At 40.0% G+C, this 16,024-nt stretch overlaps 1 protein-coding gene across 4 annotated transcripts in view; it reads right to left on the minus strand.

The window, feature by feature from the left end:
- The window catches only part of PTPRM (protein tyrosine phosphatase receptor type M), a 1,028,886-nt gene that overhangs the window by 22,595 nt on the left and 990,267 nt on the right, over window positions 1-16,024 (minus strand). For all 4 annotated transcript variants that reach the window (XM_036752813.1, XM_036752827.1, XM_036752817.1 and 1 more), the window contains 7 exons: window positions 14,558-14,712; window positions 14,295-14,430; window positions 12,567-12,716; window positions 11,249-11,422; window positions 8,702-8,833; window positions 1,051-1,176; window positions 285-448 (listed from right to left, as the gene is read on the minus strand). In XM_036752813.1, coding sequence (XP_036608708.1) covers window positions 285-448; window positions 1,051-1,176; window positions 8,702-8,833; window positions 11,249-11,422; window positions 12,567-12,716; window positions 14,295-14,430; window positions 14,558-14,712 — 1,037 coding nt within the window. The remainder of the gene's footprint in view (window positions 1-284; window positions 449-1,050; window positions 1,177-8,701; window positions 8,834-11,248; window positions 11,423-12,566; window positions 12,717-14,294; window positions 14,431-14,557; window positions 14,713-16,024) is intronic.

Genomic DNA, 16,024 nt, shown 5'->3' on the forward strand with positions numbered 1-16,024 from the left:
CAGATCTGCTGTTTGATTTTTCATAGATCTTGGCAGATAGAGTTTCTTTCCTTTGTTCCTGCTTTCTTTCTCTTTCTTTTGTTTTTCTTTCTTTCTTTTCCTTCCTTCCTTTCTTTCTTTTTCCTTCCTTCCTTCCTTCCTTCCTTCCTTCCTTCCTTCCTTCCTTCCTTCCTTCCTTCCTTCCTTCCTTTTTCTTTCCTTCCCTTCCCTCCCTTCCTTCCTTCCTTCCTTCTTTCCTTCCTTCCTCCTTAGCTTCCTTCAGGACCTCTGTTCTCTGTACTTACAAACAATGCACGACTGTCCGTCCTTCGCCACCATTGTATTCTTCTTGCCACTTTTCCACCTGGCGTATAAGCTTCAAGAAGGAGCGTTTGGACACTGGTGTATCCCTATACATTGGCCAGCCCAAGAACTGAAATTGCTGTACCATCCGGTATCCATCTTGGGGCTGTGAAAAATCAGATGACAATCATGGAGAAATAGGTACTCTTTACTTTGAATTCCAATGGGCTGATTCCCCTTATTTGATCTTTTCATCAAAGTGAAACATTATTAAATCAGACATTGCCTATAAATAACCAAGACAGTGTCTACTGGCCTGGAGAGTTATGATTTTTAATCTTCTTGTGTTATAAAGAACCAGGTGCTTTAAATGACAGGCTGGGAAAATAAGAGTGGAGCAGAATACTTGCACTCCTGCAAGGACCCAGAGCAAAACGTCAAGGAATGAGGATTTAACAGATTGTCCACAGGTCAGAAAAATGGTTTTACTTTAATCACAGGTGAGCTGAAGGGGAAGAATAAGCTATAATCTGAGGATCTGTGTATGAGGGGTGTGAAGTAGATCAGGGACACTTATCTCTGCATTTCACGTAAGGGGAAAATTGTTTTGTTTAGTGATTTGAACCTTGCAAAGATAGCAATATTGCATTAATTAAGTTTCAATCAAGTCTTCCTCTGCTTATCAGAAAAAAAAAACAAAACAGGTTTGTGCCTGCTATATCTACCGAGACCTAAAGTTAGGTAGGCCAAGCTGGATGTAATCCTTACCCTGGATGCATTATAAATTCGGAATATTCGACTGATGATGTCCTCTTCTAAATCAGCAGAGACAAATTCTACTTGGATGGGGCCATGTCTGTGCACTCCGTTTTCTGGCCAGTACTGGGGACATAGCTGGATTCAAATGTGTAGAAATACGAGGTTAATGAATTATAAGAGAAATTTCACTCTAGTGGCTTGGACAAGGTTCCCCACAGGAGAAACACTCCTGTTCTTTAATCTCTAAAGTCACATTTAAATGGAGTTAATTCTCTTTCACTTGGTTCTAAAAAACAGGACTGATTCTCTCTTTCATGTTGCTGATGGGCCCTAGTCCTTAGAGAATAGCTGGCTTCGGACTATCTCCATATAACTTTGTAATGAATGGTAATTAAATCTCTCTCACCCAGTACTCTAATCTCTAGCAAGTCCTTTGGATTGAGATTCTTTGGAGCAGTCAATGTGCATCCCTAAATTGTGACATTCTATGACTCATTCTTAGCATGTGGAACTCAGCACTTAGTAAGAGCTTAATAAATGCTATTCATTCATTCATCCATTCATTCATTCATTCTAGGGAGCTAGATCTACTTTGGGATGAAAATCTTACACGGAAAGAAACAACCCAGGGAACATTACTCCCTGCCACGCAGGTCAGTTCCGCACTGGCTAAGACTGGTGGGTACAGTGGGCAAAGGTGGCATGTTTTTGGAGGAGGGAAGGTAGGGAAATTGGGGTTAAGTGACTTGCCCAAGGTTACAGAGCTAATAAGTGTGTCAAGTGTCTGAGGCCGGATTTGAACTCAGGTCCTCCTGACTCCAAGGCTGGTGCTCTACTCACTGCGCCACCTAGCAGCCCCGAGAGGTTGCATTTTTAATAATAACAAGTAGCTGTGATAATAATAATAGCGACCAGGTGGCTTCATGGTTAGAGGGCCTGGCCTGAAGTCAAGAAGACTCATCTTCCTGAGCTCAAATCTGGTCTCAGACATTGACTCGCTATGTGACCCTGGACAAGTCACTTCACCTTGTCTGCCTCTTATTTCCTCATCTATAAAACGAGCCGGAGAAGGAAATGGCAAACTGCTCCTATATCTCTGCCAAGAAAACCCCACATGGGGCCATGAAGAGTCGGACACCACGGAAATGACTGAACAACAATATTTATAATAGCCAACATTTCTGTAGCATTTACCCTGTGCCTGGCACCGTGCTAAGCCCTTTGGAATTACCATCTTATTAAATCCTCACGACAACGCTGGGGAGTTGTGCTATTACCAGTCCCACTTTACAGATGAGGAAACTGAGCAAACAGGGGAAACGGCTTGCCAAGGGTTACACAGCTAGCAAGTATTGGAGGCTGGATTTGAACTCAGATCTCCCCAACTCCAGGTCCAGTGCCCTATCCACTATGCCACCTAGCCACCCTATCTAAACTTTGTATCTCCTCTCGCACCTACCATCATAAGAGCCTAACATTCGTGGACTACGATTAAAAGCAGTTCTCGGGCTGGGAGACCCCCAGGAGACTAAGGTTATTCTGAGATTATCTGTGGGTTTATATAATACTGGGATTCTGGCTTGGTTTGAACTTTCAACATAATCTTGTTATCTCTGTAGATCAGATCTGTAACGTATTGTGATGACCTGTGGGTCCCCGGAATCCTCAGAGGATGCTGTTTACCGGACTCTGCCCTGGGGTGAGATGAGAATATGAGAGGAGGAAACAGGTTTTGAATTTGAGAAAGTCACTTGGGCCATAGAACACAGCGCCAAGTTTCCCTTATAATTTTCTTTCTGAAGAGACAAGCTACCAAAAGTTTAAAAATGCATCTACTCAATTACCTTTCCTGCTGCTGAGTCAGTTCAAGGATTGAATAAAACCAAAAACAAACACAAACAACTCCCCCAGTGTTTCTCAGTTTTTAAAAAGGTCTATACTGTATGCAAGAGTGGACCTTGGGTCACCCTGCTGCTTCACCAAGGCTTAAAAAGGAGATCTTGGTTTTTTTTTTCTCTTAAAGCTATGCCCTTTCTCCTTCGCCTCTTACTCCCCAGTTGTACCCAGGTTTGCCCATCTTGTCCTCTGATGTCCAACACAAGGATGATAAAAGTGCTCAAGTTAATATCACTATGTCATTGAGGGTTTTCCATGTATGAACCACAGGCTTATGGAATACTTCAAAGAAGTGAAATTTCAGCATTACTGGCGTCTCTTTGGCAACACAGATCAGAGCCCCTCACCAGGTTCTGAACCTGGGTCTGCGAACTAAAAAAAATTTTGAAAAGCTCTTCTAACCCTAAAACTTTTTATTAAATTTTTTGACAACTATTTCAATAGAATCGATTTCTTCTGTTTTGTCGTTGTTCAGTTATTTCAGTCACGTCTGACTCTTCATGACCCCATTTGGGTTTTTTTTTGGGCAAAGATACTGGAGCGGTTTTGTCATTTCCTTCTCCAGCTCATTTTATAGATGAGGAAACTGAGGCAAACAGGGTGAAGTGACTTGTCCAGATCACATAGCCAGTAAGCATCTGAGGCTGGATTTGAACTCTGGTCTTCCAGACTCCAGGCCCAGTACCACCTACCTGCTTTGATTTCCTCCATAATCTATGCATTTTATTTTCTACATTTAAAAATATTCATCTGAAAAAGGGTTCATAAACTTCACCAGAGTGTCAAACGGGTCCATGAGAGAAAAAAGATTAAGAAATCGTACTTAGTAGATAGTTTTTGTGAATTGTTGTGGGTGAAAAAATCCTTCACCAGCTTGGTTTACAGCAAACTGTATGCAGTTGGAGTAAATCACATCTTCTTTTACACTCCTCAAACATCCTAAGATCATTGATTTAGAGATGTAAAGGATCTGGGGGGGCCCTGAAAGACCAACCCCTTTATTTTACAGATGAGGCTTTAGAGGTTAAATGACTTATTCAAGGTCACACGGTTTGTGAGTGATCAAGGCAGGATTCGAATCTTAGTTTAAGACAAAATAATTTCTTCTATCATACCGTGTGGCAATCTTCTGTTCAAAGACCTTTTTTTTCCCCTGCTAGACTCTGATATGTGGGGTTATGATTCTTCATATCTATGTATCTTTCTTCCCCTATCTAGCCCTTGCTGAGCTATTACTATTAACCAGTATGTGGGCTTTGTAGAAGAAAGGTCTGTTTTAGCTCAGACCCCACCACTACCCCTGGTCAAAACTGTTATCCTAGCAGCCATCTACTAAACCAATTAACACATCTAGTTTCCTGAGGGCAGTTCCAAAGGGGGTCTTTTCTATGACTTGCTCAAAGGCAATTCTGCAAGTCTCTGAGCTCTGCATAACCACATCCTGGATTTCCTATAGCTGGCTCCTCTTACTCCTCTTCTCCATATATTCTCTCCATCTCTCTTCTTTCTTCTCCATGAGCATTCATTAGCCCTCTACAGGCTGTCCTCCCAGTTGGGCCACTATATCTTTTAACAGTATTTCTATCCAGGGATCCCCCAAATACATTTGCATGCTAATAGAAGCTCCTATCTAGCTCTGGGGAGTTCCCAGTGCCTTCAATTAAAATATTTAAAAGACCTTAGAGACCCACACATATCTTTTAACAACAAAGCCCCTGCACTCTGGGTAGGGATAGTACCATAACTGATGATTATTTTGGGGAAGGATTATTTTTTTAACTAGGTTCAGAAGTCAGTAATGATTTTTGGACAAAATCTTCCTAGATCCATATCTGTGTAGTTACAGTAGCATGGCAGTGCATGACCAACGATGCCACCTGGAAGTAGTTTTAAGCTGAAAACACAATTTTAAAGGTTTGAAACATTAATCTCTGAGGTTACAGTTATAAGTCTATTTCTTTTTTTTTCCTTCTTGTTTTTTTTTGGAGGGGGAGGATTGGGCAATTGGGCTAAGTGACTTGCCCAAGGTCACACAGCTTTTAAGTGTGGCAAGTGTCTGAGGCCGCTTTTGAACTCAGGTCCTCCTGACTCCAGGGCCGGTACTCTACTCACTGCACCACCTAACTGCCCCCCGAGTCTATTTCTTTTGCCTAAATCTAAAGCACTGATGAGTTCAGAATGGAGTGGCATTGTGTGGGGAGACCCAGGTTTTTCCAAGGCTCCCATAGTAGATGAGATTCAAAGAAAGTCAGTGGAGGGAAGGGGGAAAAGGTTAAATTAGCATTTACTAAGCACCTACTCTATACTAGGCCAAATCCTCCTCTGGTCCTCACAACAATCCTATAAAATAGGTAATATTATTATCCTCATTTTACAGTTGAAGAAACTGAGGCAAACAGAGGTACAGTGACTTGTCCAAGGTCATACAGCTAAGAAGTATCTTGGGTTGGATTTAAACTCAGGACTTCCTGACTCCAGGCCCATATGACTGACTCTGGGCGAGAAACCCACCAACCCAGGATGCCATTCATCTCCTCCAAGCAAGGGAAGCATGAGTACTTACTGCGTGAAATTCTCAGAGATGATTATGATATAAAATAGGAATTTCAATACCTGAAGTTTGAGATAATGCATGTCAATGGCTCTTCTAGGGCTTTCCTTAACCTTTATCTTTCTGACGACATCTAAACAATCCTTTTTTTTTGAGATGTGGAGATAGGGAGGGTAAATCTAAAAGCCTTATTTTTATAGCCTGTGTCTGTGGCAGCTGGTGCACAAAGCATATTAAGTAGTCTCAGCTAAAGCATGTTCAGCAAACAATGAAGGTCTTCATACTTTTATAGAACATGCCAGTTGAATCTTTAAAATGGATGCTGTTTATCACAGGCTCTTGACAATTTTTCTTCAGAGTGAACAAAGTCAATTTTAATCTTATATATGCAAAAATGTATCACTTGGCACCTATCTATCCACTGTAGTCAAAGGAAAGCCTTGGATTTTCTGATTAAGAATGAAAATGAAAAACACCTTTGTTGTTGTTGTTGTAACTTTTGTGCTGCAACAGTTTAAAATGACAAAAAACTGCATTTACTTATTTTTAAACACTATTTCCATCTATTTGTAAAGTTACCATTTAAGAACTACAGTATGCTGGTGTTTATTTTCTTTTTTTGATACCCCAGCATACCAACTGTTAAAATTAATAGGCATCATGATGGGGTATTGAGACAGTAATAAAATTTGTACCATTCACATTTGAGCTTTTCTGCCTGGTTTTCGGTTGATGGGGCTGGTTTTGATTTTCACTTGCTCCCTCGGTTCAACTTCTTAATCAAAAGCCTGTCTTTTACTCATAGTGGAGAAATATGAATTTCCTAAGGTGGGGTTTGGCTCTTGACATACTGCATTCCATGCTTGCCCAAGTAAACTGTGTAGAAAATGGCTTTAATGGTGCAGAACACTTCCATGAACTGGACCTATAAATACTTAAAGGAGTCAAGAGCTATTCTCGTACAATTGCAACAGCTTTTAAGTTCAAATGCTCTATTTAGCGTTTCCTAAAAGACCGACTCCCCAGAGTCTCTTTTCCTACACTCTGAAAATCACCTCTGTGTCCTGAATACGAGTTTGAAGTTCTTTTCTCTTTCCCTACCATTCCTCGAGTAGGTGATGAGTGTTATGGGCTCAGACGTTTAGCGCTTAGGATGAATGCCTAGAATTCAGATAGTCGTTTAAAAGAGCATGTCAGAGACTCCGAGGCTTTTTTCTTTTAATTGACTTGGATAGAAAGCAGTGTTTTAGTAAATTTTAGGATTTGTGCCAGTGCAAAAAGGGAATCGTTCTAAACAAACAGCATTGATATCGCCTTCGTAGGTGGTCAACAAATCACCCATGTTGTCTCACTGGATTCTTAGAAGACCTCTTCGTGGTAGATGGTACCAGGGTTAGGATCACAGATTCCTCCACTGAATGGGGAGAATGAGGCTCAGAGAAATGTTGTCCCAAGGTCAACCATGTTGGAGCTCTAATGGAGTTGAGCCTGGTTCTGGGGACATGAAGTCCAGTGCTCTTTCTATTCACATACTGTTTTTATATTTATATGTGACATTTTATATTTTTATATGGAATTTACAAACTGTTTTGTAATATCCTTTATATCTGTTATCTACTTTGATTGGTTAGTTTCTCTTAGAATTTCATTTTTAGGAAGGGCCTTGGCCAGCCATGTTCAACTCCCTTATTTCCTTTTGACAAAGCTCCTGACTCTTGAGATTTCTTCCTCTGCCATGGTCCCTGAGCGTTCCCCAGCTCTCTCTACCCTTTCAACTTTCTTTTATATGTTGTCTTTATCTACTAGAATATAAGATCCTTGAGAGCAGAGACTGTCTTTCTTTGGTGCTTAATAAATGCTTGTTGAAAACAACTCTTCGGTTGTACAAGTATTATCATTCCCACTTTACAGATGGGGAAGCTGAAGGTCAGAGAAGTTAGTGACTTACCCAAGGTAATAAATAAGTATGTGCTCCTATGTGACTGTTACTAGGGGTGGAGAGTGGGTGGGAAGGAAGAAGTGGGGGAAGTTTTCAGAGTGAGGGCAATTTAACCCAAGGAACTGTGAGCTGGGAAATTAGGACTGTGGGTTCTACCTTCAGACGTTACTCTGGACAAATCCTTTAATCCTTTTGAGCCTCAGTGTCTGACTGCCTTTACAAATGGGGGAAATCTACCCTGCCGAGAGAATCAATGGGAGAGGGACTGTAAAATATTTAAGCTTCTTAAGCAAAAAGAACTATACAAGTACAAGGATTATTGTTAAAGTTTCATTAACTAGCTTTCAAGACAGAGCATTAGAAATGCAACATAATGGGAGCGGTTAGAGACATCTGGAGAAGTGACTTTAATGTCGCTGTGAAGGGGCAGATAGAAACCCATCAAACAAGGACTGGGGGAAGGGAAAACCTCTCCCACCTTACCCTACTTAAATGACCTAACCTCACTACTAGGATCGTGGATAATCAATAGGCTTTGAGCCAGAAGGGACTTAAGGGTCTTCTCATCCAAATCTCTCAGGGAAACTGAAGCTTAAGAAAGTAGGACTTGCCTAAGGTCAGACAGGCAGTAAAGGGCAGAAGCAGGTTTTAAAACTAGATCCTTTGATTCCAATTCCACATTTATGCATCCCCCCAAAGCAGCATGGTACCCCAGTTTAGGAATTACATTCTTCCTTTACTTCCTTCACCTTCCTGCCTGGTGGTCTCATTTATTTTCACATGCAAACCCCAGACAACTACATTGGATACTAGGTCCTTGCTGAAACAAGAAATATATTAAGATCTCCCCGGAGGAGGCAAAGAGCTACCCAGTTTTTTGCTTTAAATTACTGGCACCCTGTACCTATTTTCCAATTTGTGTTACTTTGTTCCTTCAATTCCTGGCTCCTGATAGTTTGTCTAGCCTTTGAGCCCTGCTTTCTGATATATACATCCCCAGGGGTCTTATCCTGTACTCCTGGTTTCTGACCCAAGTTTTTCCCTACTCTCATTTTACCTTGCCTAATCTGCTTTTAATTTGTTTGCTTTCTCACACCTGATACCTGTCTGATTCTTAATAGCCTTCCTCAGCTTCGCAGGTCCCAGATCCTCAACTCCAGAATGGATGCTTACTGCCCATGCTATACAATGATGCCTCAAATGTGACAAACTGACAAATGCAGCCCTTGCCACCTCTGATCCTGCCCTCAGTGAAAGTGGCTGTTGGGACTTACCTGGGCTGGATCCACATCATTTAGCATGACTACAGACGTACAGTGATAGTCCAAGACCAGTCTCCAGAAGTCTTTGACTGTGTTTGGCAAAGGATGCTGGGTGACTATAAATGCTGAAGGCTGTTTATAGCTCTGCAAAAAGCAAACAGAGAAAAAGCCCAAGTCAATAACTTCGAAAAACGTGACAGAAAGAAGCTGATCCTTTTAACTAGCAGTCCTACTTGTAAATATACCACAGCCTTACCTCGGCAAACCACCATAATGCTACAGCATATTTGATAACAGGGATGCGGGTGGAAAACATTCCATACATTTAATACTTATTGAGTCATATCACAATTATCAGCGGTTATTCTGGGCCTCGGTTTATCTGTCTGAGTGTTCAGCATAATAAAATGCCTCTTTCTCAATAAAAGAATAGGAAGCTTAACAAATCAGTCTCTTTTAAAACTCTTAGATACTCATTCGTTGATCCAATAAACATAGGACCACAGATTTAGAGCTGGAAGGGACCTTAGAAATCGTCACGTCCAATCTCCTCCTCTTACAGAGAAGGATACTGAGGCAGAGAGAGGTTAATGATTATAATACATAACCCTGGAAGGTAGGGGCTATTATATCCATTCTACAGATGGGAAAACTGAAGTGCATAGTGGTTAAGTGACTTGCTTATGGTCACAGAGCTAGTAAGAGTCTGAGGCCAGATTTGAATTCAGGTCTCCCTGACCCCAAGTGGAACACTGTATTCATTGATATCTAGCTGCTTATAAAAATAAGGGAAGGGGAGTGGGTGGGAAAGGCATAAGCATTTATTAAACACCTACTATGTGCCAGGCACTGTGCTAAGCACTTAACAAATATTATGTCATTTGATTCTCACAACTGTCTCTCTCCCTCACTAAGACTGCTAAGTCCCTTGTGGGCAAAAACTACTTTGCTTTTTGTTTCAATATGTCCATAGCCTAGCACACAGCAAGTGCTTAACAAATGCTTGTTGAACTGAATAACTAGAATACAAATAGAACATATAAGTGTGTCACAGATATGAATGAAATACGAGTTTAGGGGAGGCAGAGATCCCTTCTAGTCACAGGGAGTCAGGGAAGCCTTCACATAAGAGGTAGGATTAGACCTTGGTCTTCAAGAAGGTATAAATTTCAATGGGGGAGATGGGAAATTAAACACTCAACTCATGTCGATAACATCATAAACAAAGGAACAGAGCCAGGAAAGCCCCGGATGAGTCTGAGGGGAGAGCAAGAAGAGCATTTTGACTGGAGTATGGAGTACTCAAGGATGAGTTAAGATAAAATAAGGCTGCAAAGGTTAGAGGAAATCAGAACTTACAGGACCTTAAATGGCAAACTAATTAGTCAATGAGGAATGACTTTGAGCGATAGAATGATTGGGGTGATACAACGATGAACAGAGCGATCAGAGCTGTGCATTTCAAAGATTTAATCTGACAGTGGCACACAGTAGGGATTGAAGTGAGAAGAAGATTGGAAGGAGGGGGGTTTAATTTGGCCAGTATTGCAGGTGAGAGGTGATAATGTTATTTAAAAGCCAACATTCAGAGTATCTACAATGAATCATTTTAATGCATAACTTCAACTTTACCTTTTTTCTCTTTAAATAAAAAAGCATAGTTAAAATATACCCATCGCTCTTAACAATTTGTTTTCTTGTCATTTGTATGTGTGAGAGTTTTAGTTACTTCAGCTATAAAATGTTACAGATGCTCTTTATAGCTCTGGAAAGCTTAAAGCAAGTTTAAGTGCCCTTTTTTTACTGATATCATATCAATAGTATTAAAATTGCCATAACGGCACTAAAAGTAAATATTCATTCACTTTTTCATCATGGAACAGCAAATGTTCATTCAGTTAGAAGTAAACAGACTGACAGGAAGTAATGGGTTGTGCTGTATACTGACAGGCCATCTCCATCTCCCTGCTCCCCAAGCCCTGTTAATTACTGCCCAAATGAAAGGAAAAGGAACTAAAATAATCCTGCAAACCATATTATCCCATTTTGCTGCCTTTGTGATTTAATAGGCATCTATCACTCTTGGCTAGATAGTTAAAAATGTGAGCATGAGAAAAAGTAGCTTAGACATATTTCATTTATCAGCCCTCCAGGACTGGCTGTCTCTGAGGGGCTGGACAACCTTGGCCTTGACATAACTGATATGTGGGATCTTGAATTCATCATTAAAAAATATTTTGTCTTCAGGGGAAAAAATAGAACAAATGAATAGGATGAAAAACTCTTTCAGATCCTGTTCTTGTACCTCCTGGTTTGGTAAAGGCTTCCTGGCTTGCTTCCTTCCCTCCTTCCTTCCCTCCCTCCTTCCCTCTTTTCTTCCTTCCCTCTTTTCTTCCTTCCTTCCTTCCTTCCCTCCTTCCTTCCCTCCCTCCTTCCCTCCTTCCTTCCTTCCCTCCTTCCTTCCTTCCTTCCTTCCTTCCTTCCTTCCTTCCTTCCTTCCTTCCTTCCTTCCTTCCTTCCTTCCTTCCTTCCTTCCTACTACACATAAAAAGGGCTTACATCCATCAGAGCTGCATTGATGTAGTTGCTGCTCTCTCCATCGATTGTGATAAGGAAGGGCAGGCATCGGTCTGGGGGTAGGATATCCATGCATCGGTTTTTCTCATGGTTTCGGGGTAGAAGTGCTATACTGCAGTCTTCCACACGCAAAGTTGGAGTCACCATGTTTAGAGTCTATATTACCAAAGAAAGAGACATTTAGGAAAGCATCAGCTGCACAGGAGATTAATTCTGGGTTTGATATTAAAATAAGCCCAAAACAAAACAAATATACTCATAAATATACATATGTATGTATACATGTATATGCATATGCATGTATATAAAACATATTTTGTATATTTGTAATGTTTACACAATATATGTAACATGCATAAAATACATACACATTTTTTATTTGAAAATGCTTATTTATTATATGAGTTTTGTTTTTTTTCAATTAGATTGCTTTGTCAATAGGGGGAGGGGAAGGTTAGTGTTACTGTTGACAAGAAAAAGAAAAAGAAGAAAAAAGAAATGAAAAGGTAATTTAAAGCATTTAAAACACATACATATTTTAAAAACATTTAAAAATCATTTAAAGCATTTAAAAGAAAATGCATGGAAGGGAACAGAAAGGAGTTTAGAGGGAAACAGACAAATTGGACAGCTTTGGCAATAGCATACTGAATTTATTATATACTTTCAAAATAGCAAACTGTGAAACAGAGAATCACAGTTTCATTTGAAAGTTAAAAAAGAAACCAAAAATAATGAATGGAAAACATTTATTAAGCATTTATGTGCTAAGCACTGGATACATAAAGACAAAAATGAGGGGGATATATACAAGTAAGTATCTAGGGTCAAATTTTTCTTTCTCTGTATTTCTTAAATTTCCTTGATAATGCTCAATTATATCAGAAGTGAGGGCCATCTTAGGCCACTGTGGTGGATGCTGACATGACTCAGTTTAAAGGGTGGATAGGGCTGGACAGATGGCCACTAGTTTACAGTTTGGGGAACATAGTTTGTCCAGAGGTTCGAGTATACTTAGACATATACTGTCTAATAGGAAGAAGAGCATGGAAAGAAACCAAGAACCTAAGGTGTGACATCAGTTGGCAATACTAAGCATCACCGAGGACCCAACAAGTGCATGGCTTTGCTCTCACCTCAACAAGGTAATCTATCACATGACTTTTTCCTTCCAGGAGAAAAACTGGTTCTGTTGGTCAAGTGGGCCAAGAACTAACGGTGGAAGGAAGCCTTCCATTAATCAGATTTTGGGATGGTCCTTGGTCGGGGGAGGGAACACCCCAAAGCTTATGCGGCTTACCCGGAATTCTTCCTTGATCTGACTTGAGTTTGTCTGAGGGTCCAGCTTATTCATGTCATAGTATAATGACCTAACCTGGGAAGCTGGGACAGATGTGTCTCCACAAAGACAGGCTTCCAGGATGGCATCATGGATAAATACATACTGCTCCTGAAAGAGTGGATTAAGTCAGATAGTCAATAAAGAGGAAAAAAAGATAACACAATGAAGCTAGAGAAGAAAGAAAAGCTAGTATTACTTTCAAAACACAAACATAAACAAATGGATTCTTAGAAGACAGAAACATTGTTTAGAGAGGTGTTCTAAACTTGGGATCTATGAACTTAAGGGGAAAAAAACCCCAGCACTTTGACAACTGTATTTCAATATAATTGTGGGGTTTTTGGTAATCCTATGCATTTTATGAGAAGGGTTCCAATCTGTTTTTAGCATATTGTGATGACATTCCTTAAGTGTTCATTAAAGCAAGTAGAACATGACTTTTATTTGGAAGCACCCTGTTTATGGACTTTATGGACTTAAAATCACCAATAGTCCAATTCTTTAAAAATATTCTACAGTTTGGACCACACTGATTTGGACTTCAATTTGTCCAAATTAATGGTTTCCTGCACTGACTTTTAGGACAGTTTCCCATTACTTTTTAAAAGTTTCTGCACATAAATATGACTCTGTACTTTCCAAATTTTCTTGCACCTACTATATGATACTTACCTTTAAAAAAGGATTATCATAATTCTAAAAAATAGGCTGAAAAAAGTAGCATTTGAAGTGTCTGTCTAGTGTCCTTTATGTTAGTTTTACAAGAAAATTTGGGTTTCCTTGCAACTCAATGTAACTCAAAGCCATTTCATAGGATAATTTCCAGGTGTCCTGACACACAGCTAATAAGATAAAATGATTAATGCAAATTTGCATTTGCTAGGGAACATAAGCTGAGTCCTTTATTTCCAAAATGTAACTGTCCCAGGCAACTTGCATTTAATTTTATAGCTAAGCAAGCTTGGATGACCTTCACAAACCAGACGTATTCCTATGCCAGGCCAGGAAGGGCGGTTTTAGGCATGTCAGGCCTTTGCTGTTCTCTGCAAGCCCTGGAAAAGTACATAAAGTATAGGCTTCCTCTAGAAGCTACTGGACACATGCCCAATTGTCTGAGTCAGTCTGCCTCTAGTTACTAGCTATTTTAAAAGTAATAATAGAAATTAATTATACTACGTGCTTATACCTATTTCCCTGACACAGAAGCCACATGACAATAAAAATAAGAGCTAGCGTTTATATATTGCCGTAAAATGCTTTTAAAATATTATCTTGGTTTATCCTTGCAACAACCCTGGAAGGAAGATGCTATTGTCACCATTCTGCAGATGAAGAAACTGAGGCAAACAGAGGTCAATAACCAGCCCAGATTTACATTGCTAGTTAGTGTCTGAGTCCGGGTCTTTCTCACGCCACATCCACTGCACCACTTAGCTATGACATTTAAGACAATATTAGGTTCTGTCCTGTGGTTATGAACCTTTATTCCCAGATATCTGTCTTCATGGGCTCTCTTTTTAATGTTTATAAAGGAAAAGAATGGGACTAGCTAGGCTTATATCTTTTTTTTCCCCATAGAGACTTGGAAGAAGAGCTCTAGCTATGGTTTTTTTTTTTTAATTTTTAAAATTTCTGCTTCCAGGGTGTATGTAGTAGAGCTAAAGAGGAAAACTGACTTGACTGTACCTCTGTTTGCACCATGTTGACTCTCCGAGACCGCAGCTCTCTGACACAGTTATAAATGTCTACTACACCTTCTCTTTCTGCCATGTCTAGCATGATGTCGATGACAATGAAACAACCAGTCCTACCAGCACCGGCACTGGAAAAGAGCAAAGAGCCTGTTAGTATGTGAAAGAGAAGCCAGCATGTTTTCTGTAAAATAAAACAAAACAAAACCCCAAAGAAACCCCGCCCCAACACATTATTACCTAGAAAGTTCTATTTACCTGCAATGGACGACCAACGGGCCTGCATTAGGAGGACTCTTGGACTTGACCTGTCGGACAAAGCCAAGCAATCCTGTTGCATGGTATGGTACCCCATGATCTGGCCATCCTGTGAAGTGAAACTGTCTGATTTCTCGGATTTCATGAACTCCTCTCTGTCATCAGTTTGAGAGTGGTGGGAGGAAAAAGAAAGAGAAATGGTAGTAAGCAAAAACAAACAAATATGGGAATTCCAAGCCTGCCTGGATCGTCAAGTTAGAGTACAAGTCACAGAACCTGCTGAAGAACTAATAAATGTGAGGGGAAGAAATTAATTCTTACTTTGATTAAGGTATTTGCAAGCTTCTTGGGGAAGATGGAATGTTTGGAAAACATCAACGTACATAATCAGATACTTAAACATTAAGATAGATTTCCTTCCTTTTTTTTATGGTGGTGATGGTGGTAGTGGTGGTGATGTAGTAGTAATAGTACTTTCCTAATAAGTATCATCTGCTGTCTTTTTTCAGGTTACTCAGTGAATTTAGCAACCAGGTGAGGAATGGACCTCACATATATACAGGCAGTAGAACAGGAGATAGTGCTGTACTATAGATAAGCAGCCTTGTAAAACAGCAAGCTCCCCATCAGAGGTATTCAGAAACTTGACGATCACTTTTGGAGAAGTGGTAGAGATTTCTTCCTTTGAGTAAGGATGAGCCAGACAACCTTGGCAGCCTCTTCCAACACTCTGATTTTATGAATGAGACAACTCGAAGGACATCTGTATTCTTATCACTGGACTGCAACCTCCTTGAGGTTAGGCCCCTGCTTTCTAATCTTTTGTTGTTAAAGACTAGTTGTTTCCTTGCATCATGGCATCTAATAGAGAGTTGTGTAAGAAGAAGAGCTGAACAAGAGCTCGCTGAATGAACCAGGAGAATTAACCAGAAAATTAGACAACATCTTTCTATTCAGCTGTAACTCAGTTTGTCAGGTTTCTTAGTAAAGGCTGAACTTTAGGCAGGTGTGGAGGCCATCACATATGTCTCAGAAAAAATAACCTAAAAGGCACCAGCTATTCTGATGTAGTTCAAGCAAATTAGTGAGCTAAATGAGAAGGCTTGACCTTGGAACTAAAGAGAAGGCACAAGATCTGTGAACAGAAGGCTCTTCTTTTGTTTCAGGAACAATAGAGTTTATTTATACACACATATATCTCACACACTACAGAGTATATATATCAAGGTCAAACATTATAAAACAAGAAGCATTAAATTTCTTGCTGTTTTTGAAGAGCAAACTCAATACCAAAATAGGCACTATATAAAAATCAGGGGCAGTTTTTCCTACCAGATAGTTTTTAGAAAATATGTTTTTATTGATACCCTTTGTTCTTACAATACCTAAATTTCCCTCTGTGTCCCTCTTTCCCCCTCCTCCTATAGAACCTTCCTTATAATACCTTTTTTTAGAGAGGGAAAAAAG

Source organism: Trichosurus vulpecula, chromosome 1 (assembly GCF_011100635.1).
Source record: "Trichosurus vulpecula isolate mTriVul1 chromosome 1, mTriVul1.pri, whole genome shotgun sequence".
In the NCBI taxonomy this organism is placed as follows: domain Eukaryota; kingdom Metazoa; phylum Chordata; class Mammalia; order Diprotodontia; family Phalangeridae; genus Trichosurus; species Trichosurus vulpecula.